The sequence below is a fragment of the Talpa occidentalis genome, unplaced genomic scaffold (assembly GCF_014898055.3).
Source record: "Talpa occidentalis isolate TD23 unplaced genomic scaffold, MPIMG_talOcc4v2.1 talOcc4.13, whole genome shotgun sequence".
NCBI classification, from domain to species: domain Eukaryota; kingdom Metazoa; phylum Chordata; class Mammalia; order Eulipotyphla; family Talpidae; genus Talpa; species Talpa occidentalis.
The window spans coordinates 45,374,818-45,401,457 of record NW_023601322.1 but is presented as its reverse complement, the minus strand read 5'-3'; the positions used below and the strand labels follow the sequence as shown (position 1 = coordinate 45,401,457).

Here is a 26,640-nt window from a genome sequence, read left to right as displayed (position 1 = left end):
CATGGTGGGGCAGATGTCTCCTCTCTTGCCCACTGTTCCCCTCAGCAGTGTATTTCAGTCGGTTTGCCTGTTTTGTACCCCGCTCTGTCTCTGGTGAAATGTCTCACCCTCCTGCACCTCTGGCCTGTACGCCTACCTCTTGTATAAATAAATAAAATCTTTTTTTTTTTTTTAAAAAAAAAGAGTATCAGTCCAAGTTAATAAGAGGTATAGAATTTGGTAACTCATAGTAAACATGTTCAACTACCTCTTCAATCAAAAATTTCCCTGAGGGCCTCCCTGGTGGCGCAGGGGTTGAGATGCAACCTATGAAGCAATCTGCAGCCACCACATCACAAATTCAATTCCCAGCGGCCAGGGAGAAACCCACATGGAGGGACAGACCCGGACCTCTCCTGTCTCGCCCACTGCTCCCCTCAGCAGTGTACTTCGGTCCATCTGCCTGTTCTATAACCTGCTCTGTCTCTGGTGAATCCTCTCTCACACACACCCCCACACCTTTGGCCTGTACCCCAATTCTTGTATAAAAATAAATATTTAAAAAAAAAAAAATTCCCTGAGTAAGAAGTTTCAGCAGCCCAGAGAGCAGCCCACTTCCTTAAATATTCACAACAACAAACTTTTCCATAAAATAAAAATATCTGAGGAGTCCCTTGACATTTATTATAAAGGGATTTAACCTCTAATAACAAAACGGAAAGGACAGAGGAAATGGATCATGTCTGTAATATTGGTATGTGAGTTATCTGGAACTTATAGCAATAAAGCCAGTCAATTCCAGGCTTGTCTGATGAAGGATTATCCATATCATACTCACTTTTTTCCTTCTACAAAAGTCTTATCTTTGTCCCTGAGAAAGAGAGGAAGTTTATTCAATTTCCTGCTAGTTAGATATGCAAGTAAGTTACTTGACCAGGGGAAAAGATTAGAAATTTAGATTAAGTGTCAGACATATCTGTGGATTTCTTTAAGGGGGACTTCCTTTTTCCCACTGATGCTCAAAATTTGCCTGGATTTTAGTGCTTGGAGTTAAGGTCATTCTTGCTATTGATTAGAATAAGAAGTAGAAAAAAATTTCTAAGGTTTAGTTCTAATTTTTGTCTCATCTCTGCAGGTGGTGCTTGGCACTTTTCATTTAATGTGAAATTTTACCCACCAGACCCTGCCCAGCTATCTGAAGATATCACCAGGTATTTGAAAGTTGGCTATTGAAAGACAGGCAAGTAGGGGGAGTTGTACTGCTCTTCAGATTTCTGGAGAAGAGCACGTTTACATCTGGTGGCCTTACATTCATGAGCTCTGAAATGGAAAACAAAAGACAACTGAAGAGACAATTTGCCAAATCATTGCTGTTCACAGTTGAATCTTTGCTGCTAAGCTGTTACTTCCCTCTGCCTGACCCTGTGGGAAAACATGCGGAATTGAGATACTGGCATCTACCCACCAGAGCCAAATTGGATGGGATTCACCCTTAAATGACAGAGCAATTCTTAGTGTTCCTGCTTTGTTTTAAAGACAAAAAATGTGTCTTTGGATCCTTCTCCGTTTTTATATAGCCATCTGATTCTAGATAGCTATTTTTAAAAGTCATGCATGCTCTCTCTCACATACACACACACACACACACACACACACATAAACACTTACATATCCAAGAGTGTCCTTTCCATGCCTCTGTATCCAAGGAAAAGGATTCATGTTGAAAAGAAGATGTTAAGAAAGAGGTTTAACATACAAATATTCTGACAAGTTTACTGAGCTTGGAGCAGGAGGAGGGGTCCCTTTGGGTATCTGTCTGTCTTCCCTCGGTTTGCTGTGCAACTCTCCAGGCTTCTCTGCATTGGAGAAGGCCTGACTCTCATTCTGTCTGGTTGTAAGTTTACAGGCGTCTGTGTGACAATGTGCAGTATGTGCTGCCCTTTCTATCTAAACCTCACTTCCTGCTTGGAAGGCTCTTAAGAAAAAGAAATTACTCAAAAAGCTTCAGTCTCTTCCAATGATTAGAAATATCACCAGACATGTTGAGAGAGGTAAACTAGTTCCAAAGGATTTCTTTTGTATTTATGTTAAATCAGAGAAAATTTATGTTTTCTTAACTAAAGACTTTTAGTAATAGTCACATTTAATTGTGGCTAATCTGTGGTTGTGGAACCTATTACCCCTGGTTTTGAAATTTAGTCCATAATTCCTTCCTGTTTGTGTAATGATTGCAAAGTCTGAAATTTTTGTATCTGGACTCATGGAGTTTACTTACAGCATCAGTTTAAAATCATTTTTAGAGAGGATCTTAAAACTTTATCATAGCCCTCAATTTCAACAGATTAATAATTCATTTCTTATATGAAATTACAAGCATATTTTATTTTTAGACCCATGTGCTATGCCATGAAAGGTATTATTAAAACTTATCAGTGTTAGCTTTTACCTAGGAGTCTTCTGGAGCTATTATCATATCTATAAATCTTAAAAGTAATATAACAGAAAAGATCAGCTATTATTATACAATAATTTTATGATACCTTGGCAAAATTATATGGAAAATCATTTCATCTTGTATTTTATATATACTTTACATTTTATTTTATATATTATATTCCCCCAATTTGAAACTGTTTACTTATGGTGATGAGATTCTCAGATTTTAGGGTAGTAATTTTTAGAGTGAGTCTTCCTATTAGTTGGAATTAAGGAAGGTATCTAAATTGGAAAAAAAAGAGAATTTGAAACAGGAAAAATTATTCTCTATTGAAAAGAGACTATCAGATTAGAAATGCAGGAAATTGAGAGGATAGTTTATGACAGCGTGGTTGTTGAAATGCCTGAAATTTGTCTCAGTCATATGCAGGACCTTTAATCTAGATATCAAGAGGAGACTTCCTTAAGCATAAATGGTCCCTCATGATTATATTTAAGAAAACCATTTTTATATTATAATTGCCCAACCAAAGATTTCAGGGTATGTGTCGAGAACTGTTCGCTTGACTTTAAACATTATTTAAAAGATGTTAAAGGATTGTGCCTTTAATTTCTTTTACTTTATGTACTTTGCTAATAAAACCCTGTTTTTTCAGCATTGACTTGCTCCTAGATGCTCTTAAATACTGTATTTTGTAGCCACAGATTTTTATATCTAAGTGAAAATATAGATGCTAGAAAGTGAGTCTCCTTTTAACATGTCCTAATGCCAGTTTTTTGCTTCATCCTTTGGCTCCTGGAAGGTACTACCTCTGCTTACAGTTGCGAGACGACATCGTGTCGGGAAGGCTGCCCTGCTCCTTCGTCACGCTCGCCCTGTTGGGCTCCTACACTGTTCAGTCAGAACTTGGAGACTATGACCCAGATGAATGCGGGAATGACTATATTAGCGAGTTCCGATTTGCACCAAACCACACAAAGGAACTGGAAGACAAAGTGATCGAGCTGCACAAGAGCCACAGGTTAGTGGCAGAAACCCAGAAGCAGATGTTTACCTGTGAATGGATGATCAAGCTTTACTTCTGCCCACTTTGTCCAGGACTGATTTCAGTCCATTAAGGATGGGACTGGAGCTGAGTGAGGTTTTGTATGTGGTCCAGTTCTGGGATTGCTACATTCTCCTTCCCTATCTCCATTTGTAACTTTTTTCTTTAAAAAGGTTTTTTCTTGTTATCCTTCGTTCTCAGAGCATATATCTGTTAGGACCCCTCTGGAGGCTTGCTTATTAGATAGCAAAGAAGCTAAGTGGGAAATATTGCAACAGTGCCTGGTAGAGGAAAACATTGTCATGCATCTTTTTTTCTTATCAGAGGAATGACACCAGCAGAAGCAGAGATGCATTTCTTGGAAAATGCCAAAAAGCTATCCATGTACGGGGTAGACTTACATCATGCCAAGGTATGCATTTTTAAACCCCAAACTTTCTGTGTTACTTTATTTCGTTCAATGTTGCTGTTAGTATAAACTGGTGATTTTTCATTCATAATGTAAATGAAAACTTTGGGAATTCAAATTTGTGTTTGCCTTTTAAGTCTTGCTCAATGATGAAGATAATTTAGCTCTCTGATATTTTACTGGTGGGGAGAGGGGTTTCTTTATTTTTTTATTATTTTATGTACTTTTTACATCGTTCTTCATTTTTGTATAATACATGCTTTCTCATCTCGGTTATAGTTCCTGTGAAATTCCCACCATCCATTCACCCGTGAACCATCACCACAGTCCCTTGTGCTCTTCCCACCCGTTTTGATCCTACTCTCTTCTCCCACCCTGCAGAATGTCTCTGGTTTATAGTTAACTTGTTGATTTTGATTTTCACTTTATTATAATTACTTTTTTCCCCCTTATCCCTTATTTGGATCTTCTATATTCCTCCCATAAGTGAAACCATCTGGTATTTTTCTTTCTCTTTCTGACTTATTTTGCTGAGCATGATCCCTTCCAGCTCCATCCATTTTGCTGCAAATAGCATGAGTTTATCTTTTTTGATTGCTGAGTAATATTCCATTGTGTATATATACCACATCTTCTTAATCCAAAGGACACAAAAACAATAACTCAAAAGGAACCTGCACCCCTATGTTTATTGCAGCACTATTTACAATAGGAAAGCTTTGGAAATAACCCAAATGCCCAAACTAGATGACTGGATCAAGAAGATGTGGTATCTCTATTCTAAATGGTTCAAACTCACATCACTCATGGCCTCAGCCAACTGAAAGCCTGCAGTAGGTAAAGTCTCTGATTGCCTATTGGTTCAGTTAGAAATTTATCTTGATATAACAAGTTCTTTGTTCACCCTTGTCATGGTTCTGCCTCCCACTTTGTGCTGACACATGCCCTTTGCTACTGCCAGACCTTTTTCTACCTTTGCTCGGAACATGCCCATGTTTGTCTGGACTGTCCTGCTCCATCGTGTCTAAAAGTGGCCAGTTGTCCAATATCCAGTTGTCACATCTGTCACATGCCAAGTACAGTTTTTGCCCCTGATCTGGGTTTTCACCAGGCACTCAATAATTCATGTTAAGTTTAAATAGCTCTGACTAAAGTTAGGTATTCTGACAGGTAATCAGTACTTTGAAATAAGATTCTTATTTTGCAGTTCAACTAAACCCATCCAAACTAAGCCTTGGTGATTGTGATTGATGAAAAAGTCAAAGCTTTAGAGTCTTTGGAAGAAAGAAATTGGAATTAGGAAGGTTGAGGTTGTACGATGTCATATAGTCCTAGACTCTGTTTGTCAGCATGGAGAGAATGAGTGTATGGACTGTCATTCTGCTGTTTGGAAAGCTGTGCTAATAATGCTATGGAAATTCAGACAAGCTTTTATTAAAACTTTGATGAAAACATGAAATTTTTGAGGATCTGAGGGATGATTTCTCATACTTTATCAGTGTTGAAAAGATTATGTGTGAAGTTCAGGGGCAGCTTCTTCTGATTTGGCATCATTTCTCTGTAGAAATGGGTGTTTGATTTCTAAAGAACAGAGTAGTCACCAAATTTAGTCTGGGACTTAAAAGAACATGCAGTTAACAGGTTTCTGGGCAAGTGAGTATCTTACACAGTCAAGTTTGAGGTCAAGAAAGGAAGAGAGTTTCAGCTGACTGTGATCAGGAAAACATTTCCACAATCCTGAGGGCCAATGGGAAAGAAATTTATCATCTGTTGGTTCTGTTGATAATGCAAGGGAACAGCTTCTGGCTTGGTATTTGAGGAACAGACTAATTCACAGGGAGTTTATACAAGAAAATGGGGGCCACCAAACAAATGCAGGTTCATTGTTTATGCCCATGGATCATTTTGTACATCCTATAGGATGAATACTTCCAAGACCTGAAGGTCTGAGTGCTAGCAAACCTCCAGGACTTGGCAAGGGGCATTGAATGTGCTGGTACCTTGAATGCCAAGCTTAGTGACATTTCTGTGTAATTACAATGGCAGGTGTAGCTCTATTTACTTGCCAGCTCATTATTACATTTCTTCATTTATTTTGTACTCAGATGGCAAAGGTATTTTATGCCAAGTATAAGACAGAATAAGGACTTAAAAAGAAATAAAGAGGCACACATAGATTGTTTTCTTTTAGTGTTTTTCTCTAGGTGGCTAAAAGACATGGAAAAAAGAAGGAAATGAAGGTAGCCTGAAAAATTGAATTATATTATACACAGTGATTCACTTACTTCCCATGATGGATAAATGGATAAATGGATGACTAGATGGATGGATGGATGGATGGATGGATAGATGGATAGATAGGTAGATAGATAATTAGAGCACACATTTGGGGACATACAACTCAGAATGCATCAGTGTTTCTGTCCATAAAAAAAAAAAATCACCTAACATTACTATAGCTACAAGATTAAAATAGATGGCTGCAGTCTCATTCAGTAATATGATTTGAAATAATGCCAATTAAAAAAGAAAGAGAATTATGGAAGCCTGCTATAGGATTTTATCTGAATATTAAATATAGCAAATGATTCAGTTATAGACTCATTTTCTCATGCAGCCACACTCCATCATTTCAAGAAGGAAATTTACTAAATTAAATTACAGCTAATTTCCAGTTATAAGTGAGGTGCTTCACTTCTCTTCTCTTCTGTTGGTAGGAAAGACCCTGAGCTTTATGACTTATTTAGATATTCTGAATCATGGACTCCACAGCTCTGTATAAAAGAATAAATATCCATATTTGATGAAGGTCCTGTCTTTTACAAAACCTGTTCTAAATTTTGTTATTTTCTTAGGAAGGCTGTCTCTGCTTAGTATTTAATATCTTTTTTTTTTTTTTTGAGATTTATTTATTTAATTATACAAGCACTGGGTACAGTCAGAAGCATGGGAGGGTGAGAGAATCCACCAAAGACAGAGCGGAGAACAGAACAGACAGACTGACGAAATACACTGCTGAGGGGAGCAGCGGGCGTGGCAGGAGAGGTCTGCGCACCATGTGGGACCCTCGTCGGCAGCCAGGGATCGAACCAGAGCTGCAGAGGCTGCGGGCAGCCCTGCAGCCCAGCACTCAACCGCTGCGCCACCAGCGGAGTCCCTATTTGATATCAGTCTTAATAGACTGTTTCAGAATCATTTATTTCATAGAAGATTCTAAACTATAGATATGAATCCATCTCAGGTATTCTGTGGAGCATGGATAACAAAGGATGGCAGAGGTTGAATGATGATGTTAAAGCAAGGAAATAGCATACTGGTTTATTTTAATTATGACAGACTGGGGCTATCCAGGTCTTCAGTACTTCCTGCTAGAGAGAACATTTGCTGTGCTATTGGTGGGGAAATACATGTCTGCCCCTCCACCCCCACCAAGACTGCGATTATAGCTCTCAGTACAATAAATTTATCAAACTACCCTCAATACTATGGAAAGAAACTGGCAGAACACTTAATATCAAAAGTATTTTTTTTATTGCTGTGTGACTAATAAAATATCTAACTTAAAACCCTACTTCATCCTGATAATGTCTTTCTCCATTTGCCTTTTCTTTACATGGACATTGTCATGACTTAGCACATACTGGGGTGGCGCTGTGCACCCCACACAGACAGGAAGATAAAGCTGCTGCCAACCAGCGCAGGTTGTGGGTCCAGAGGAGTGGGCCAAGGAGTGGGTTCCTTGCAGCGCCATCTGCTTGGGGTGTTCTAGAGAAGCAGACATTAAGGGGACACAGTTGTGTACATTAGAGAGGGCAGGAGAAAGGTGGGGCAGTGTCGAAGGACACCTCCATCTTCCCCATGAAGGAATTCTGTTTTCTTGTGTTTTAAAGACACTGATGAGTAATTCAAAAGTAGAAAATAAAAAAAAAAATTAAATAGCCTTTCCCTTCTTAAGCAAGGCCTATTTCCTAAACAAAAAGTAGATCAAGGAGCAGCTACTCAAACAGGCCTCCTCTTGTCTGCCTTCCTGCTAGTGGTGTGAGGTGTCACCCCCGAGCTGTCACAGGAGCAGATTGGCTGCTTCTAATGGATCAATAATGCCGGCTGTTTGTCAGCATTAGGTTATAGCTCTTTAAATTGCTCTTTCAAATTAAAGCCCTTGATAAATGGTGGGCAGTTTCTGGTCCTTGCGTTCTCAAATTTTATTATGTTGTAATATCCTGCCATCAAGTATTTCCACTCCTCTGGCATAATTTCATATCTAACCCAGTGATACATTACCATGGAAAAATATTTCATTTTAAATCAGTTAGATTGGATTTGTACAGTTAAATTTCGTACAGATGGACCAAAATATTTATTTTTGATGCTGGAAATGATCATCTTGTATCTTGCCCTGACAGGATTTAGGAACTAAACTTCCACAACATAGGTGAGGCAGTCTCCTATCCTCCATGCACCTCTGCCCTGCGGCAGAGTGACTGACTCCGAGCCCGGATGGTCATGCCCGTTAGTGTGACCACAGAGCTCAGCTGCATCTCCTGTGCACCCCCTCCATCCTACAACCTATGAAACAAGAGGGATAGAGACCACACCTCAGAATCCTGACTGACCTTTCCTTCACCCCACTCAAGGCCACCCACGTGTTCCTTTTACCCTGATGCTGCCAGAATACAATGTTTAAGGAACACAAGCTGTACATGGCATGTCCCCTGAGCTTCATATGACCTCTCTGATGACCTCTGGGACCTCTGATCATGCACCTGTGAGATAACTTAAAGATGAAAGGAAAAGTAACAAACACAGTTGTAAATATAGCATGATCCCACTTTTGTAGAAAAAGACCAAACTATGTGCACATACAAAATATATCTTTATTTCTCTATGTTAAACATATTGTTAAGTGTGATAACCCACTGGGAAGTTTGGGAAGGGGGATGTTAGGGGAACCTTGTTGGAAAAGTATGTTCATACTTGAAAAATTTTACTCTGACAACATTGCTATATAAAAAAAGACTTAAGGTTCTTTTTCAAGAAACAAACCCCAAAACACTTATGGGAAGGGACATAGCCTCCCAGTTAGTATCTAGCAGATTCTTAAATGATGGTTCATTAAACATTTCATCAGAATGTTGATGAGAAAAAAACAGTTCCGACCAATATTCAATGAAGGGACTTATTCCAGGACCGGCTTTCATTATGTCATTTTGCTAAAATTTGTAGTTTCCAAGAACAAACCAGGTTAAATGAGAACTTATTGTGTGTGACTAATGAGTTCTACCTCCAGAACCAGGCTGACCATATTCAACAGGGTTGTACACCTAACCTCTCCATACCCCAGATTCCTCATCTGTAAAATGGAAATAATAATAGCAGCTATCTGGAAATATTGGAGTGAAGATGCCTGGCACTCACTAGTGAGAGCTGTGGCCTTTACTATCATTAACACAGCCTCATCTGGTTGGCCTCTCCTGTGTGCAGTGTTTATGTTATGTCATAAATTACCTGGGTGGGCAGATTTTACTCAAAAACTGTCCTTAGTGATAAATTAAGTCATTAAAAGACTGTTACTCAGTGGCGATGTTTTAAGAAATAGCTGTGGCACTTTTCATTTTTAAATTAGAGATACAAGTAGTATATTACGGGGTCTGTCATGAAAGTGTAAGCATCCTACCCAGCTGTAAGTGGAAATAAGTGAGATGCTGATTAGTTCTGTCTTCCTGCTATTTTCCAGGATTCTGAAGGAGTAGAAATTATGTTAGGAGTTTGTGCAAGTGGTCTGTTGATATATCGTGATCGGCTGCGAATAAACAGATTTGCCTGGCCTAAGGTTCTGAAAATTTCATACAAGCGGAACAACTTTTACATTAAGATCCGGCCAGGAGAGGTAAGTGGACTTGAATTTGCATGTAGATTGGGATGAGAGGTACCTGACAACAAACAAAAATTTAAATTACCTGCTCACAAGTTCTGAGCACTGTGGGATGCAGTGACTTAGGCTAAATGCCTAAGAGAATTTATTGTAGGTTTGTCCAATAACCAGTAATAAATGTTCCTTTTATTATTATTTTGTCCCCATTTCTTCCCACTGTATATTATTAATCAGAAGATATTTTTATGTATTTTAATTTAAAATCAAAATTCATGAATAATATTTATATATTGCAAGCTGTGGTACAAAAGAAACTGTTAGTCATTAAACCTCTTTGTAATTAAAAAATAGATCTTCCTTTCATCCTGTTATGATGTCTCCAGGCCCTCTCTCTCCCCTCCTAATCTGATGACACTTTAAAGTGAATAGCTTAGAGATAATGTGCATGGAGGTACCAGAAAGATTGCAGCAAGTTCATGTGAATAATGTGAATGTTCCGCAGTCTGATATATTTCTGCCTTTTTTTTTTTAATCAGAGCGGCTTAATGAAAGAGTTGAAATTGTTAGCTAACTCCTTGGGCAATAGCCTCTATGATTAGCTATATTTATATCCTCTTTCATGATTTGTACATTAGCAAGTAGTAAATATCTATTATCTGTTTAATAGATCATTAATAAATACCTCCAATTTCTAATTAGCATGCTTAATGTAAAGGAGGCAGTCAAGCTCATTTATGTCTCTGCACATTTTCTGGTACAATAGAGCATTATCTGCTAACTTCAAAATCAACCTCTCTATGTGGAAAATGCAATTAAAAAATCATACTGTAGAGCAAGCAATCATGCTTCTTGTAAATGCAAAACCATACTTGTCTGTGAAGGCTGAAATAGTCTGTAAATTAAAGCATTTTTTATCAGAAGTTTAATATAGTAGTTTATTTCCTACAGATTACATGTTAAACTTATAGCCATATAGATTCATTAAACTTTTATTGAATGAGCATCTATTTATTGTCAGGTACCCTTTTGGGCATTGGAAATAAAAAAATAGATATGACTTTGTTCCTATCCTCAAGGTACTTTCTGTTTAGCAAAGAACCAGGGTCACCCACTTAGAACTATAGCATCATAGTACAGATGTGATAATATTCCATAAACATAGAATAAGCATAGTGTAGTGAGAGGAAGAAGCAAAAGTTAGACAGATACATCAGGAAACAGCAAAGGGCCATGAGGGCTTTTAATTTAGGACATGACAAAACTAAATGAGTATTTTGCAGTGGTAGATCTCTTGATCAAATTCTGCTACTTAGTAATGCGACGTGATTAAGATCTAACTAGGACAGAAGCTTTGGGAATAGAATAGACAGAGCAAATTTGAGAGTGAGTTTTCTGAAGCAGAACCAGTAAGTCTTGGGGACAGGTAAGGCTCAAAAGAGAGAGTTGGGGTGATCAGAAGTTTTCTTTCAGGTTTCATGAATGAAGTTGATGGAGGTGATAGCATTAGACCAGAGGGTAAAGGGAGAATTTCAGGAAAAAAGATTGAAATTCCTTTGGGACAGATTTTTCATAGTAAGGGGTTGATTTTTCGCAGTAAGGAATATAGGACATGAACAGAGTTTTCAACTGTATACATTTTATTCAAATTCTTAGGCAAGGAGTAGATTAACCAAAGAACAAGAAATGATAGAGACCCTAAAATAAAAATCTGGGATAACACCATTATTTGAGGGAGATGGAAACAGAAGTGAAACATAGGGCAATTAAGAAAAACTTCCAGAGAAAGAAGGATCAAAAACAGGAATTAAAGAGATGCAATTAGGCTGCTGTGCCAAATGTTACAGAGAAAACCATGGGAAATTTCAGAAAACTCACAGGATTTGAGAGTCACACACACATGCCGGGTTTAAGTGAGGAAAGGAAGGACGTCGTCAGGGCTTCTCCTGCATGATGCTTAGCGGTGAGGAATGAAGTGGGGATTCTGGTTCAAGCAGAAAGAGGCTCAGAGAAAGACTCCTTTTCTAAGAGGATATTTATAAATTGAGAAGAATGACTGAGAAGAAATTATTGGTGGTGCAAATGTTCTGAAGAGTTTGAAAGAAGCACAGAAAGATACATAAAAGTTCAAAAAGTACAGTCCTTGCACTAGGAGGATAGCAGTAAGAGAATCCTTCCAGCTTCTTGCAACAGAGAACAAGTGGATCTTATTAAACCCCGCATTTTAAGTTAGTGTATGGCACATATCGGGTGCAGAATGAATCAAAGGAGGGTAATTCAGTAGCGATCCATTGTACTCTGGCTTGTTGCTTCACTGGGTCCACTGGGCGATAGTAATTTTTATGACTGTGTCACTACTGCACCTGAACATGGCGAATAATATATTGAGAAAGGCAGTTGCAGTATTTCCCCCTCTTCCCCTGTGCATCTCACTTAACAAACAAGAAGTAGAGTCCAGTGTAATTGTACCACCCATGCACCCAGGCCCCAGCCTCTTGGTTCTTGCCACACAAAATTATTTCTGGTATTGGTTACCATTCGCCTCCTGTGTGCTTTTGAAAAGCCTTTACTGTTTGGGATGATTGCCCTCTGGTGGCCTCATGTGTCCATCTTTAGAAAATGAAAAAATTTTGAGCATGTCAATAATATTATTAAAATATATTACTCAGGAAATCAGATATTTCACCTTGGAAAAAATCAAATGTTAATAGTGTCATCTGAAATATACATGCTGAAAAAATATGAAAATGTGTTCTAATCTTCAACTTACATATAATATGGAGAGGTGTTAGCATTTAACAGGATGGACTATGTTAGCATGCCAAATAAAATCAGCAATATCTCATATTAAGTTATCAAATAGGACATATACATTCACTCCAGAACAAATCTTTGGGAGAAAATGTCATTCTGACAATGCTGTAAATATTTTGTTCATTTCTGTACCTTCCAGTTGAAGCCATGATGTCATGATTTCATGAAAATAAGGTTTAAAAATTATATCACTAAAATAGGATTCTGAAAGGAATCCAGGTGCCTTCTTTTCTTGCATTTCATTTTTATGATCCATATTTGTACATAAACGTTAGCTACATGCATGGTGTGGTTTTCCATACCAATACTGTTTTAAGGAGATAGAAGATATTTTAAAATGAGTATGTATCAGACAAATTCTGCATACAGCAATTGATTTAGTGAGAAGGGAAAACTATGTAAGTGGTATTATGATTTTATAAATTATTTGCTTTTTGTTTTGTTCCAAACTTGACTCTGTTCTTCAATACTTTTTTAAAATTCAGTTTGAACAATTCGAAAGCACCATTGGGTTTAAGTTGCCAAACCATCGAGCTGCCAAGCGTTTATGGAAAGTATGTGTGGAACACCATACATTTTTCAGGTAGGCAGAGATCATTTGGGGTTTTTTCCCCTAGAATTAGAATGATGGGAATAACACTTGAAAGAGTTGGGAAGAGGAATGTGGAAGCATTTTCTTCCTTTTCCTTCAAGTTCATTGTTACCAGATTTCTTACTAAGAAGTCCTAAAAGAACTTCTGACTAATTGAAGATTTTCTTTAATTTCTTTTATACTTATCTGACCTACCCCTCCTTTCCTTATTATCTTTAATGTCTTTTTATTATTTTTATAAAATGTCCACTTCATGTGTCCAATCCATTATTTGCTATTTCATCAATTTCTCAACACCTTTGTACTCCTTTGCGCACACATAATATTAAGACCATCCAGATGTGTGTCTTTAAAATAACATATTATCACTGTCCTTTATGAATACCATCTATTTAATCACCTTTTGAGTTTTTTTTAAAAGATTTATTTATGCATACAAGAGCTGGGTGCAGGCCAGAGATGTGGGGGGTGAGAGGATTCACCAGAGACAGTAGGGAACAGAACAGGTGGACTGACCGAAATACACTGCTGAGGGGAACAGCGGGTGAGACAGGAGAGGTCTGCTGTGCCATGTGGGTCACTTCCCTGGCTGGGGATTGAACTGGTGCTGCAGTGGCTGCAGATAGCTTCATAGTGCCGACACAACCCCTTGTACCACCAGGGAGGGAGGCCCCACCCTTTGAGTTGATAGAACCAAACACTCTGTAGTTGTAAATAAAGTTCATCTACTTCAGCTCAAAACCTATTTGCTCATATCCTCTCTACAATACCCCTTCTTGATATGTACTGTGTGAAATTGATTTTTTCTTGTAAAATCTGATTCATTTTACTGGGTATTGGGAGTTACACCTTTGGCATAAGAAGTACTTTATCATTCAGGAAGGGATAAATGTTCCAATAGCATTTTTAATATTTGACTTAATAATCTTTCTGGTGTTTTTTCTTTGATATCTTTAGACTCTTATTACCAGAAGCACCTCCAAAGAAATTCCTTACCTTGGGATCCAAGTTTCGTTATAGTGGCAGAACACAAGCCCAAACAAGAAGAGCCAGTGCGTTGATAGATCGTCCGGCCCCTTACTTTGAACGCTCATCCAGTAAACGTTATACTATGTCCCGCAGCCTGGATGGAGGTAGGCATCAGCTACCCTTAATCACCATCAGTGGCTATCCAGAAGCAGGATGAAACTGCCACAAACGTTTGATAAAAGTTGATCGTCTCAGATAGTTATAAAATGAAAAGCACTTCTTGGTCTGTGGATGAATGGCAAGTTTTTAACACCTCACCTCTTTGAATCTAATTTCTATTATCAATAGATTTATATAAAATTTCATTAAAGTGAATCTGAGGGGGTCGGGGGAGGCAAATATTGTCTAAAAATGTAAAAAGTGATAAATGTTAAAATAAAAAAAATCTAAAAAAAAATTGCATTAAAGTGATACTAAAGGAACTAAGAGGGTAGCTTTCACAAACCCACACTCTGGGTATGGAGAAAGATGCTCTCATTCTAGATATACTGGTCACATACTGAGTATGTAATTTGGTTTTCTTGCCAGCAGATCTTAAATGAGTAGCACAGTTGTTTCAGAAAGAAAACAGTAATTTAGATTAATCTGTTTCAAAAAAAATTTGTGAATTATGTGAGTCAGTGAATAACTGATAAAAAGGATCACATCCAAGTGCCAGAGCAAGGGAACTCCAAGTTAAGTTCTCCTGGTTAATATTAATTACTATACCATACGGGGGAGTGTTGCTGTGTTCTCTACTATTAAGTCCAGTTTGTAAGAAATGAGAGAACCACCTGACCACTTAAATAACATTTTTTAAGGAATTGTATAATAGTGAATTTTTAGCAGGTTTTTTTTGGGGGGAGGGGGAGTGTTTGTTTTTTTGGAGTAATGGTTTTGTGTTCTGTCCCTAATGACTGCAGATGTGCTTTCTACTACAACGTCTGTCAGCTTTAGCAATACTTAACTCAGGAGCTGAGTCAAGGCCCAGCCTCTGTCTTCTGATTTCAAGTGTCCAGAGATTTGTTTTATTAACAACGCACCCTGTGCATATAAAAGAGAAGCTCTTCACATATGTCAACTATTTTAATAATATACTAACACATAAATAAAATAAAATAAAATAAGTAAATAAAAGTTATAGGTCTCTGACATCACTTTCTTCCTTCCAGTCTTTGCCACCAGTAGCCAAAATAGCCCACTTTTCCCTTTCTCGAGTGCTGTGCCCCAGTGCAGTTGGGAGGGCAACATGTTCTTTGAAGCCCCTGATCAAAAGGACTGTATTTTCCTTACAGAAACATGTATAAACAGTTCATAGAATCAGCTTGCACTCTATTGCTAGTACTGTCTTACATATGTTACTAGTGAAGTGGGAAGAACTCTTAACTTGCGTATGTAAATCCAGGTGAAAGTCCAGGTCCATGTCTGTGTAGTGGTTGATGAATAATTTAAACTCTCCTCGTGCTGGTTTTGGGTCATCACCAGTATGTAAAATGAGAGTAAGGCCATCTCTGACAGGGGTATTATAAAGAGTGAAAAAGATACATCAGAAAGCCTAGTTATAGGTGCAATAATAATTATATTGATCATTATTCCTATAAGCTGTGAGCTGCCAAGAAAGTTAAATCACCCTACCGTATCTTCTCAGAGCTTGCAATTTTTAACTTAAAGACAAATTTTCGGAGTAAAATGGCTATTTTGGACTGTTTTGAATTAAGATACTGACATATCCATGTTAATGTCAAAACTTTTCTTTCTGCATTGTGTCCTTTCTTCTTCCTTACCGTTCAAGAATCTCTGTAAACTCTGTGTGTTCTATAAGTCAGTGCTGGAGGAACTTCTGTAGAATCATACCTTTTCTTCCCCGAATGTCATCCACTTTGTCCAGTTATGTGTCCCTGAGGGAACACATTGATTGTGAATGTTGTTTTCCTTATGACTTTTGAGTAATAATGATTGCTGAGAAGACAGAAAACAATTGTGAAACAAATGTACTAATATCATGCTGTCTCTTCCTCCCTGCCCAAAAGTGATGTTAGAATGTCTTGTCTCTCACTCTTTGGGATCCTGCCAGTTCTAGTATGTTTTCTGTGTTGCTGAGCTGGGTTCCATGGCTGCATGTTGCAACAAAATGCTTTGTGCAAGGATGCATTTTCTATAAAACAGCCTTCATTGATACATTTGGAAACTCGGTCTCATATGAGCTCTTTCATCAACAGGTGGAGATATAAATATCTTAGTGAAAATATTTTAGTGATAGTTTACCCATTAAAAGGATTTCAGAATCCCTTCATATATTTAGATTTTCAGGTACCTGAAATATGAAATTATTTTATTTTGACTGTAGCTACTGTATACTAGAAAAGCAGTACTTATAAGATTCAATAAATTTTATATCTAAAACATAAAATGATAATTACCAAATTTTAAAAATTTAACTGAATAAAGCATCTCTTTCACTAAGATGTTTTAGCTGGGATGGAAGGCTATAGTTTATATTCTTATGTCTGCATGTTTTGCAATTGCATGAATTTCATTAGTAACGTTTGTCTTGTTTTCCCATAATATTAGAGATGAATGAATGTATGCAATCATGGTAGTCTGCTTAAAGTGCAGTAGAAATTAAATCATTTCTGCACTTCCATTGAACAGAGTTGTCATCTGAATTTTATAATTTGTGCCAAGAAAATTAATTTTTTTATTATCCATGGGGCTTTTATATTGTAGGAATGATAGATTTTTTTCAACCAACAGTAATGATAAAAACAGCAGTAATAAATATTTCAGTGCCCCTTGGTGAGTGGCATTTCCAAAGATATGCTCAAAGTCAAGTGCTCTACAGCAGCTGTCTGCTGCATTCTACCCCCACACATCCTCACCAGAGAACTCAGAGCATATGAAACTCTTCTGGTTGCTTCAAGAGATGAGCATTTATGTCACTTTAAAACATGGGCATAGATGACACAGAAAGATGAGTCTATATTAGTACTTGGATGAAAGTACCTACAGTGCTGACTTGTCTTTCAAAACAAACTTGGTATTTTGCAGGGGTGGTTTTTTTCCCCAGTAGTGGGGCAATTGTTGGTGTTCATCTGTCTTCTAACTTAACTATTTCCAACTTTGTTTCTTGAATTGTATTTGCTTTTAGCATCAGTGAATGAAAACCATGAAATATACATGAAGGATTCTGTGTCTGCTGCAGAGGTTGGTACTGGCCAGTACGCCACAACAAAGGGCATCTCTCAGACTAACTTGATCACCACTGTGACTCCGGAGAAAAAGGCCGAGGAGGAGGGAGACGAGGAAGAGGATAGAAGGAAAAAGGCGGAAGAAGCAACGCCTGTTGCAGCCATCCGGACCGAGGGAAAGGTAGATCTCCCAGGCTGCCTCTAAGAGCTTGCTGAACCCTTTATAGAATTACTGAATAATGCTGAGGTTATAAACTAGGAGTGTGTTAAGACATAGGCTAATTCAAATTTCAGCATTAGTTACATTCATAGTATCAAATTTTAAATTATATCAGACTTTTCTCCTTCAAAGATTCCTTCTTAACGCTTGGAAAATTTTTATTTTAACAATGGGTGTGCTATGTAAGACTTTCAACAGCTGTCCTGTCTATATATCTTAAAAAGACTGTTAGTAGGTGGCATACTACACTTTTCTGTTTGGGCTTCCATTTCAGGACTCTCTCTGAAGCTTTTTTTGTTTGTTTGTTTCTGGCCCCATTCTCCTACCCAAGTACTGGATGTTTTATTGACATTCTTTGCACTGCAAGTAATTCAATGGCCATAGACATCACCTCTATGTTTTTATCCTCTCTCCTCTCTTTATCTTATAATTGTGTCATCAAAGTAGCCAGGGGAAGTGTTTTGAAAAGGGGCAAGTTTACAAGCAAAGACAAACAGTAAATTTGGCAGTAGTTTCCCCAAAGTACTTTCATTCATTAAATTTTGTAACTTCATTTCACCAAGATTTCCAAGTTCCTTTTAAACAATAATCTTGAACATTATATATACTTCTGGTGATCCAACACTAGGAAGCAAAATTTTAGAAAAGCAAAAGTCAAACAACATGTAGGCAACCTGCTTTTAGTTTTGGGTCTGGGCACATAGCTGAGCAGCTCCCTAAAAATCAGACAACATGTTGGGAAGTTTTAACATAGTAATAATGGAAAAGCAGAGTGGCCCCCATACAGAATGTAGAGTGGAAGGAAATAGGAGGATTAAAAATGCTGCCTGACACACAGGTTATGCTAGAGGGTGCATAGGTGTAGTTCAAAAGTGCTCTTTTGTGCATGCGCTTTTCAATTTATGTGGTAGAGACACACCTAGGACTCCCGAGAAAAATGCACTTTTTAACAAGATTGTAACAATGACAACTGAATGGGTAGATCAACAAACATATTGTTACTGTAGTTACACTAGATCATTTCAAATGGCCCAACCCATCATTTTTTGGATGAAGTCATTTGCTGCACATTTGCCTTGTAACTTACATTATTCTTAGTTGAATGAGATTCATTCAGGGTCTTGCTTAAAACACAATGCGTGGAATGACCAATGTGAGTATTAGGTAAAGACAAACTTGTATAATACTAAAAAAGCTACTTCTATATTCTAACAGATCCATGGAATAATTTTATGAGTGTACTTACCTACCACTGTCCATAAATTTACTGAATTGGGGATGGTTAACCATGACAAAAAAGGTCAGGTAATTTCCATGCTACCAGGCTACTTGGCAAAACACACACATACAGACACACACACACACACACACACACACACATATACAGCAGCAGAAGTTTAATTATCTGCAGCCTCTGTGTGACCTCGTCTAGAACTCCCCAGGTTATAGCGGCCTCTATGCTGTGCCCAGACCCTACTTGGGGATTGTTTGGTTGCTTACCTTCTTCCCCTGCTTGCTCAGCACCCTCTGCCAGCTGCTGAGGAAATCATCTCTGGTCATGGAGCCTACCAGGGCCTTACTTTTTTCATAGAAGACTGAGCTCACCAGGATTACAATCTTGGGGCTGTCTACCTCTGTCTGTCATTCTAGTAGGGGCACAAACTAGGTCAACATACTGTTTATCAGACAAGAAAAATCAGAAGGCTGAGCAATTGTAACTTTCTTGTTTATGCTCCACAAATAATAAAAATTAAATGCTCATAAACCATATCATGAAGAAAAACATTCTTTTAGCTCATTAGCTTATTGAAATTACTTAAGTTCCACTTATATCATGGATAAAGGAGCCAAAATAGAAGAATTTTACAAAGGAATGTCAACCCTTTGTGGAGAGTCAGTGTCCCTGAATGAATTCTCTAATCATAAGTGTCTATCAGATAGGAGTGGGGCCAGAAACAACTTTATTTGGAAATCTGCCTTGATTTGGGCATATTGACTAACCAAGGAAAGGTAATGCTTGAGATTTGTTTTTAAAAATAATCCAAATTTGGATTCATTTTCATTTTTAAACCAACTGAACCAGTCATGTGTCACTCAACAACAGGAATACTTTCTGAGAAATGTGTCCTCAGGTGATTCCATCCTTATGTGAAGGTTACAGTGTACAATCACACAAACCTACATGGTACAGCCTAAAACACAGCAAGGCTACGTGCTATCACTTATCGGGACCTCTGTGGTCTGCATGACAGGTCCTTGACCGAAACGTCAGTAAGTGATACATGACTGGACAGTAACAGATATGTCAGTTGGAGACAAGGAGAGGTTATTGAAAGTCTTGATTTTAAGTGATCAGAGAGTTATGTTTGCTTTTGAACCCCTAAAACTTTCTAAAGTTATTAAATCTAAACAAAAAATTTTGCTCATGTGAAACATGTAGACTTGAACCTGCACACAGTTATCTTCCGTTCTGATTTTTTTTAAAGCCCACCCTGTAGTGACTGTCTAATGGGAGAACGATGGCCATTCAAGGCAGTGTGGGCATGCAGCTTGAATACTTTGATATTCATGAGCAACCATAGTGCTAAAATTCTTGTTTTACAATTTTATATTGATGCCCTTAAGAAGATTAACTAATTGCAGTTTTCTTTTTGTCCTTTTGCATCTCTGTTTGCTGCTTTCTGTCTCTCTCTGTCTCTTTCACATCAGTCACCTGGGCTTGGCACTGACTCATGTCCCCTGCTCCCCTCATCAGCTCATTGTGTCCCTGCATCTCCCACAGAGCTCCGTAGGAGGTGTAAGGAGAATAACCACCAACCACTGGGGTGTGAGCCAACCAAAGACCCCGGGCTCATGCACGGAGAGCCTGCCCTGGACTCTGAGGGCAAAGGGAAACCATACTTAGGGGACCAAGATGTGGCTTTTAGCTACAAACAGAAAACTGGCAAAGGCACTACCCTGTTTTCCTTCTCCTTGCAGCTCCCTGAGTCATTCCCTTCTCTTCTAGATGATGACGGGTACCTCTCTTTTCCCAATCTGTCTGAGACCAACCTCCTCCCCCAGAGCCTGCAGCATTACCTCCCGATCCGCTCACCCTCCCTCGTACCCTGCTTCCTCTTCATCTTTTTCTTTCTGCTCTCCGCCTCCTTCTCAGTGCCATATGCCCTCACTCTCTCCTTCCCTCTGGCTATGTGCCTCTGCTACCTGGAGCCCAAGGCGGCCTCCTTGAGTGCCTCACTAGACAATGACCCGAGTGACAGTTCAGAGGAAGAGGTGTGTACCTCGGCATAGAGCACACTTCCCGTTGTGTTTGGGGCTTCGGTCCGAAACAGTGTTAGATGGCTGCGGCCATAGTGGCCTGACTTTCAGAGCCTCATTTATTGTCTGTGCCAACATGTGCAGGGGTTGTTGTGTGTTGGGGAGTACAACCCAGCCCCAGGGTTAGGCACAACACCATGTGGATGTAGCAGTCTGAGCCCAGCCCAGAAGCATCTGCTACCCACTGACTTACGCGGGTGGTGAAGGACTCAACCAGAAGTCAACTGTAAATATCCCATTAGCTGTGTAAAAATTCAGGGTTAAGTTAAACTTTGAGTTATCATTTAATGATGCAAATTACATCTAAGACCAATAAACAACTTTTGTCTAGATTTATGAAATGTTTCCAAAATGTATCCCAACATAATGACACATAGTGATGACAAGCTTCTAGATAAATGAAATTCAAGGTATGATGGGAGACAGCATCACCACAGGGCACATGTCCTCATCATCAGGGTAGTTTCCAAAATTGTAGCTGCTTCCCCTCCCTGGAGATTCAGAAATGCCTCACTGCTCTCTTTGATTGTCATTATCACACCATCGTAGTTGCTCAGGAAGATGAAGCACACCCTGTGGCTGTTGGGTCACAAATAGTATTTGAGCAGCTCACACTGCCTGCTTGACTTAGTCATTGGCAGTGCCATAAACAGCACCAGAAACAGCTGCAATGTTCAAAACATAAGCAGGAAAAGACTCATTTTAGGCTTCTATATGTTGTAAAAATGGGCTGAAATTTCATCAGTGGGCGCAGTGCCAACATGGACATAGGATGGCAGCAATTGTTTCAGCTCCAGCATAAGCTAAAATGTCCACATGCATTTGGACAGTCTGGGAAGGTCAGGGAAGTTGGATGAGCCTTCAGCCTCCGCCCATGAAGGCATGTGTCCTGTCAGCCCCTGTCCCTCTTCCAAGCCGTTGGGTGAGCTGATGTTGTAGCCAGTAGATTTTCCTCTTAATTGCTCTCTTTACCCACCACTCCAGAGCTATATGAAAAGCCTGGTAGTTTCTATTTCTATGGGCTTCTAACAGAACTTGGCAAAAAAGAACAGAAGCTACCAACAGAGGTGCCTGCCTGTCACCTACCAACCTGCCCACACCTCCTCCAGTCCCCTCCAGCTCTTCTGTTTCTGCAAAACAATGGTTTTGTGGCAGGAGACAAGCCCAGTACTCCTAACATTAAAAAAAAAAAAAATCAGAGTCAAAGCAACTGTAAAAAGGACAGAAAGTCTATTCAGTTCTGTGCTCAGCCAGAAGTCATAATTCTGGCTGCACCTGTGAGTGTATAAAACTGTGAGGGTGTATCTATATTTAGTGGTATTATGACCATTTCTTCGCAACAGCAGAAAAAAAAAAAAAGAGAATGGTTTCATAGATGTTTTAAATAAAAGTGCACACTTTGCAGAAGAACCTTTTTCAAGGATCTTGGGTAATATATGTCTTAGCTCCAACACTCTATATAAATGATTTTCATATATGGAAGATATTTTCTAACTGCTTTGTAAATCCTAGGCTTTTATATCACTATTTATTAAAGTGGCAATAATATCAAATAATGTAGGACAAGAGCATGACAAGTTAAGAACACCAAGACTATCATATTAGCTGGTTTCCAAACTGGACATATATTTTTCCTTTTACAGTGGAGTTAGTCATCAAGCTAACATACAGCAAAATAATTGCCATTTTATACTTTGTGAATTCTAAGTAACTGAACTTTAGCAAACCACACAGATCTTGTGCCTAATCCAGGGTATACATCTTGTTGTAATTTAGTGCATGAGAATTAATGTCAAACTTGGGCATGTCTGCATTACATTGGCAAAACAAATCACAGCAGTTATTCGTTGCAAGCTAGTGAATGTGAGACTGAGCTCCCAGTAGTAACTCCTTGTTATTGTAAACCTCCGAGACCAAGAACTAGCATTGGCCCCTCTGTCTTAGCTTCCTGTGCAGCCTTGGTCAGCCTGATGGCTCTCCTGCCACAAGACTTTATACTTGCTCATCTGTTCATTGTTGTCTCTTAATGCCAAGTGTTAAGAGCTGTGCAGTCTAGTTCAGACTGAGCTAGATAATTCATATGTAGGTCATTCCTTTTTTTTAAATGTTATTTGGTTACATGGCCTGTTTTAATTCTTTAGGTCTTAAGCACTTGGCAATTAAACTGAGTGATTCATAACATGCAGTTCAGCTCTGCCACTTGTTTCCAAAATCACTAATGACTGTGATTCTTTTAAAATACTTTATCACCACTGCTTATATTTTTCATGTGTTGTAGTGACTTAATTTAGTTTCAACCTTTCTCAAAAGTAAAACCCAATATAGAAAGATTTAATCCTTTCAAACTACAAAGCTAATGGCCAATTATTTTTTGACTTTGTACTTTCAAATGGACAGTTAAGAAGGGGCAGAATATTAAATCACCTATCAAGAAACATAAGATGAACTTAATTCACCATACCATAGAATATAATTATATTTTTTGATAATACCAAAAAAAGGAAATGGATAGAAATTTGGAAAAATAATTGATTACCTAATTTTAATATTTTAAATTTTTACATAATGTATAGTAATTCATGATGTGCTGTACATATTTCAGTGTTGTTCAGTCTTAGAATTTTGCATAAATACCTGGTATAAAAGCTGTTTTATCCAGCCTTTATTCATTTATTAACTATTTACTCAACAGATAAATAGTTGAATGACTGACTGAGTAGGTGCTAAGTAAGAATTCGTGGACGTTTATAGATGGCCTAAGCTATTCATTTGTGCATTGTAAGGAAAAATAATAGTATTTAATATATGATATTGTATTGATATAAATATATTACAATTATTATAGGCATTTTTTTAGCTCTGTTTCTGTCAAGCATTGTGTAAAACACTTAGTTTCTATTTCCTGATCTGGTTAGGGCTGTTTTCCCATTTTACAAGAAGGAAATTGAGATTAAAGTATAAAACTTGCCCTGTGTCACAGGTTTGAGTAGCAAGGATTGCCCACGTTGGACACCAGACCGACCACTCCCTCTTAACCATGACTATAATCTAATGCCAGGATGTTTGCTAAAGCTGTAAGGGAAATTTTCTATAAAAGACAGATACTTTCAAGAATCTTCAAGTCTTTGACACAGTTAATTGTTAAAAAACTGAGTTCATGCTATAATGAATACAAGCCATTTTTATGTGTTCTTGCAAGCCAAAGAATTCCTTGAGTTATTCTGTACATTTGAACAACAGCCTTTCTCTTTTCCTAATTCAAACTGCCTTTTCCCTAGAATATCAGTTGGTGAGGCCATGCTATTACCAACGCCATGATCACCCTTAAAAGAAATTTAATAGCTACACACCCTAGAGTGTTGCCAAGTGATCAGGTTATGAAAATATATTAGCACTCTGGCTTTACCAACCTACTGCAAATTATCTTCCACTTAGGCATAGTAGCAAGATTGCCAGAGTAGTGACCTCAGGTACATGTGCCAAGCCTGAATTCCAACTCCCTTTCTTTTCAAAATATATAAAATCAAAGTCTGGGATAGCTCCAGGAAGTCAGCCTAGCCAGAGACATGCCACATAACACTGCCCTACTCGCCTCTTCTTGACAGCCCTTGTTCTTTGGAATGAGGGATTGTTTAAAGAGGCAGATACACAACCTGAAAGCATCTGGTTTTGATTTTTGTTTTCAAAATATTAATCACATCTTTGCTCAAGGGAATTTTAGTAACATTAGTTGATATTTGTGGAAAGTCACATGTCTCAATAACTACAGCTTTACTCTCCAGAGAAAATAATTTTGTTTTAAATCATCATCTCCTATGGAACAGATTAAAAACCAGTCCCGAAATGATTATTGTAATTCTCTCCCCTTCCCCCAAACCTAGGCTCTGTCAAATGCTGTGCTTTGTTTTATGTTTTTCCAAGTAGATGTCTCTCTTTCTCTCTCTCTATTTTTTTTTAAATTATTATTATTTGCTTCACTGGAATGTTTTTTTGTTTGTTTGTTTGTTTGTTTTTGGAATGAGATATTTCAATACATACTTTCATATACTTCTTTATATTGGATGGTGGGGCAAAATTAACACAACTTATAGTCTTTAAAATTATCTAGTTAGCAATTCTACTTGAAATTTGGGTTACATTTTTTTCACATATAAAACATGTGCCTGTGAATCACTGGCATGTGCTTTGTATAATTAATAGGTAATGCAGACAGCCCGATGGTCCTAAATGGATGTAAATTATCAAAATGGTATAAATGAGGGGCTGAAAGTCCAGTGACTGTTAAAGTAGCTTTTTATTTAAATTTACATTTAATTTACCACTCAAATGTGACATATTATTAGGATAAAAAACAGATATAAACATCAATTTTATTTGCATTAGACATTTTTAGAAGATCTTTCTCTGGGTTTTAGTTAAAAAGGGGGGAAAGAAGAACAAATTGGTCTTCCCGTGACATGAAACCAGACAGGTCAGCTCAGCAAATGCAGATCCTGCGACTCCTGCAGGCTGTGTGCCTCTGGTCTTCCTCTTAGTGGCTCTGCTGATGAAACCTAGCTCTGGCCTTTCTTTTGCTTTTGCTTGAACCTGCATTTTTGTGGGAAGATAGTATGATACAGATCAGAGAGAAAATGAAATGTTTGGCCTGTGCCATACCCTATTTGACCAGATGGATTTGTTTTCTATTCCTGCCTTCCTTCCGGAACCTGATCACTTCTGTGATCTCTAGACCGACAGCGAGCGAACAGACACCGCAGCTGACGGGGAAACGACTGCCACTGAGGTTGGTACACTAATGGAGAGTGACCAGCACTTGCTTAACAAAATTGCCTGGTAACATGGAACTTTGCATATTAGATTTAGAGTGCAGATGAATTCTAACTTACACAGTATGAGTGAGTTAAGTTCTACTGCCTGCTTAGACCCTGGCCTGCATCAGAATCATCTGGAAGGACCCATCCTCATGCTTTTCATTTAGAAGAAGATCTCAGACAGAATTCCACTAGTTCCCAGATGATGCTGGGAATTTAAGTATCACATGTTGAGAACCAGTTGGCTAAACTGATAATACTTTTTTTCAAAAAGTATTTCCCTATCCCAAATGAGAGGCTCTTTGTGTGTGTGCTAAATATGATGAGTGGGGAGGAGGAGCCACAATTTATCTAGCTTATTGACTGGGTACAGATATATTTTGCAACCCCAAATAATACTTATTAAAATAATACTTGTATTAACTCATTTTATAGTCTGGAGGCCACTCAAAAAAAATTCCCTAAGACAAAAATTATAAATTACTGCCAGTATTTTATTGAAAAAGCTGTGATCATATTGAACAGTGACAGGAGAGCTACTATGCTCTTTCTTATCCTTTCTTATTCTTTAGGATACATTAATATTGTATATGGGTGTGTCCTAGGTTGTTTTTCAAATCTCTACCAGTCACTAATTAAAATTTCCATGAAAACATTACTTATCTATGCTAATGGAAAGTAAGATATTTATTTCACAAAGTGCTAGCACAATTTGGCTTTTACATTGTGATGATGTTTACTTTTTAGGTTTTTTACATCATCCAATAAAAGCAGTACTTTCGAGTTGGGTTTTTAAAAAAAAAAACTAAAAATGCTGTAAGGAGTATCTGTACATCACCTAACTGAAAATTTCACATTTCAAAGTGGAGTTTTATGAAATTCCTTCTTTGGGAAATGTCAGAGTTCAATTTATAGCTCAGAAGTCATAAAGTTAAAAGAAATATTATAAA

At 38.0% G+C, this 26,640-nt stretch overlaps 1 protein-coding gene across 15 annotated transcripts in view; it reads left to right on the top strand.

Annotated features, from left to right (window-relative positions):
- EPB41L3 (erythrocyte membrane protein band 4.1 like 3) overlaps positions 1-26,640 on the top strand; it is a 189,345-nt gene that overhangs the window by 144,920 nt on the left and 17,785 nt on the right. For 14 of the 15 annotated variants that reach the window (XM_054694175.1, XM_037508798.2, XM_037508801.2 and 11 more), the window contains 8 exons: positions 1,115-1,190; positions 3,219-3,437; positions 3,786-3,873; positions 9,605-9,757; positions 13,039-13,136; positions 14,103-14,278; positions 17,302-17,522; positions 25,609-25,662. In XM_054694175.1, the coding sequence (XP_054550150.1) occupies positions 1,115-1,190; positions 3,219-3,437; positions 3,786-3,873; positions 9,605-9,757; positions 13,039-13,136; positions 14,103-14,278; positions 17,302-17,522; positions 25,609-25,662 (1,085 nt within the window). Of the gene's footprint in view, positions 1-1,114; positions 1,191-3,218; positions 3,438-3,785; positions 3,874-9,604; positions 9,758-13,038; positions 13,137-14,102; positions 14,279-17,301; positions 17,523-20,270; positions 20,835-25,608; positions 25,663-26,640 lie in introns of all 15 variants that reach the window. The other variant, XM_037508810.2, reaches the window with a different exon arrangement.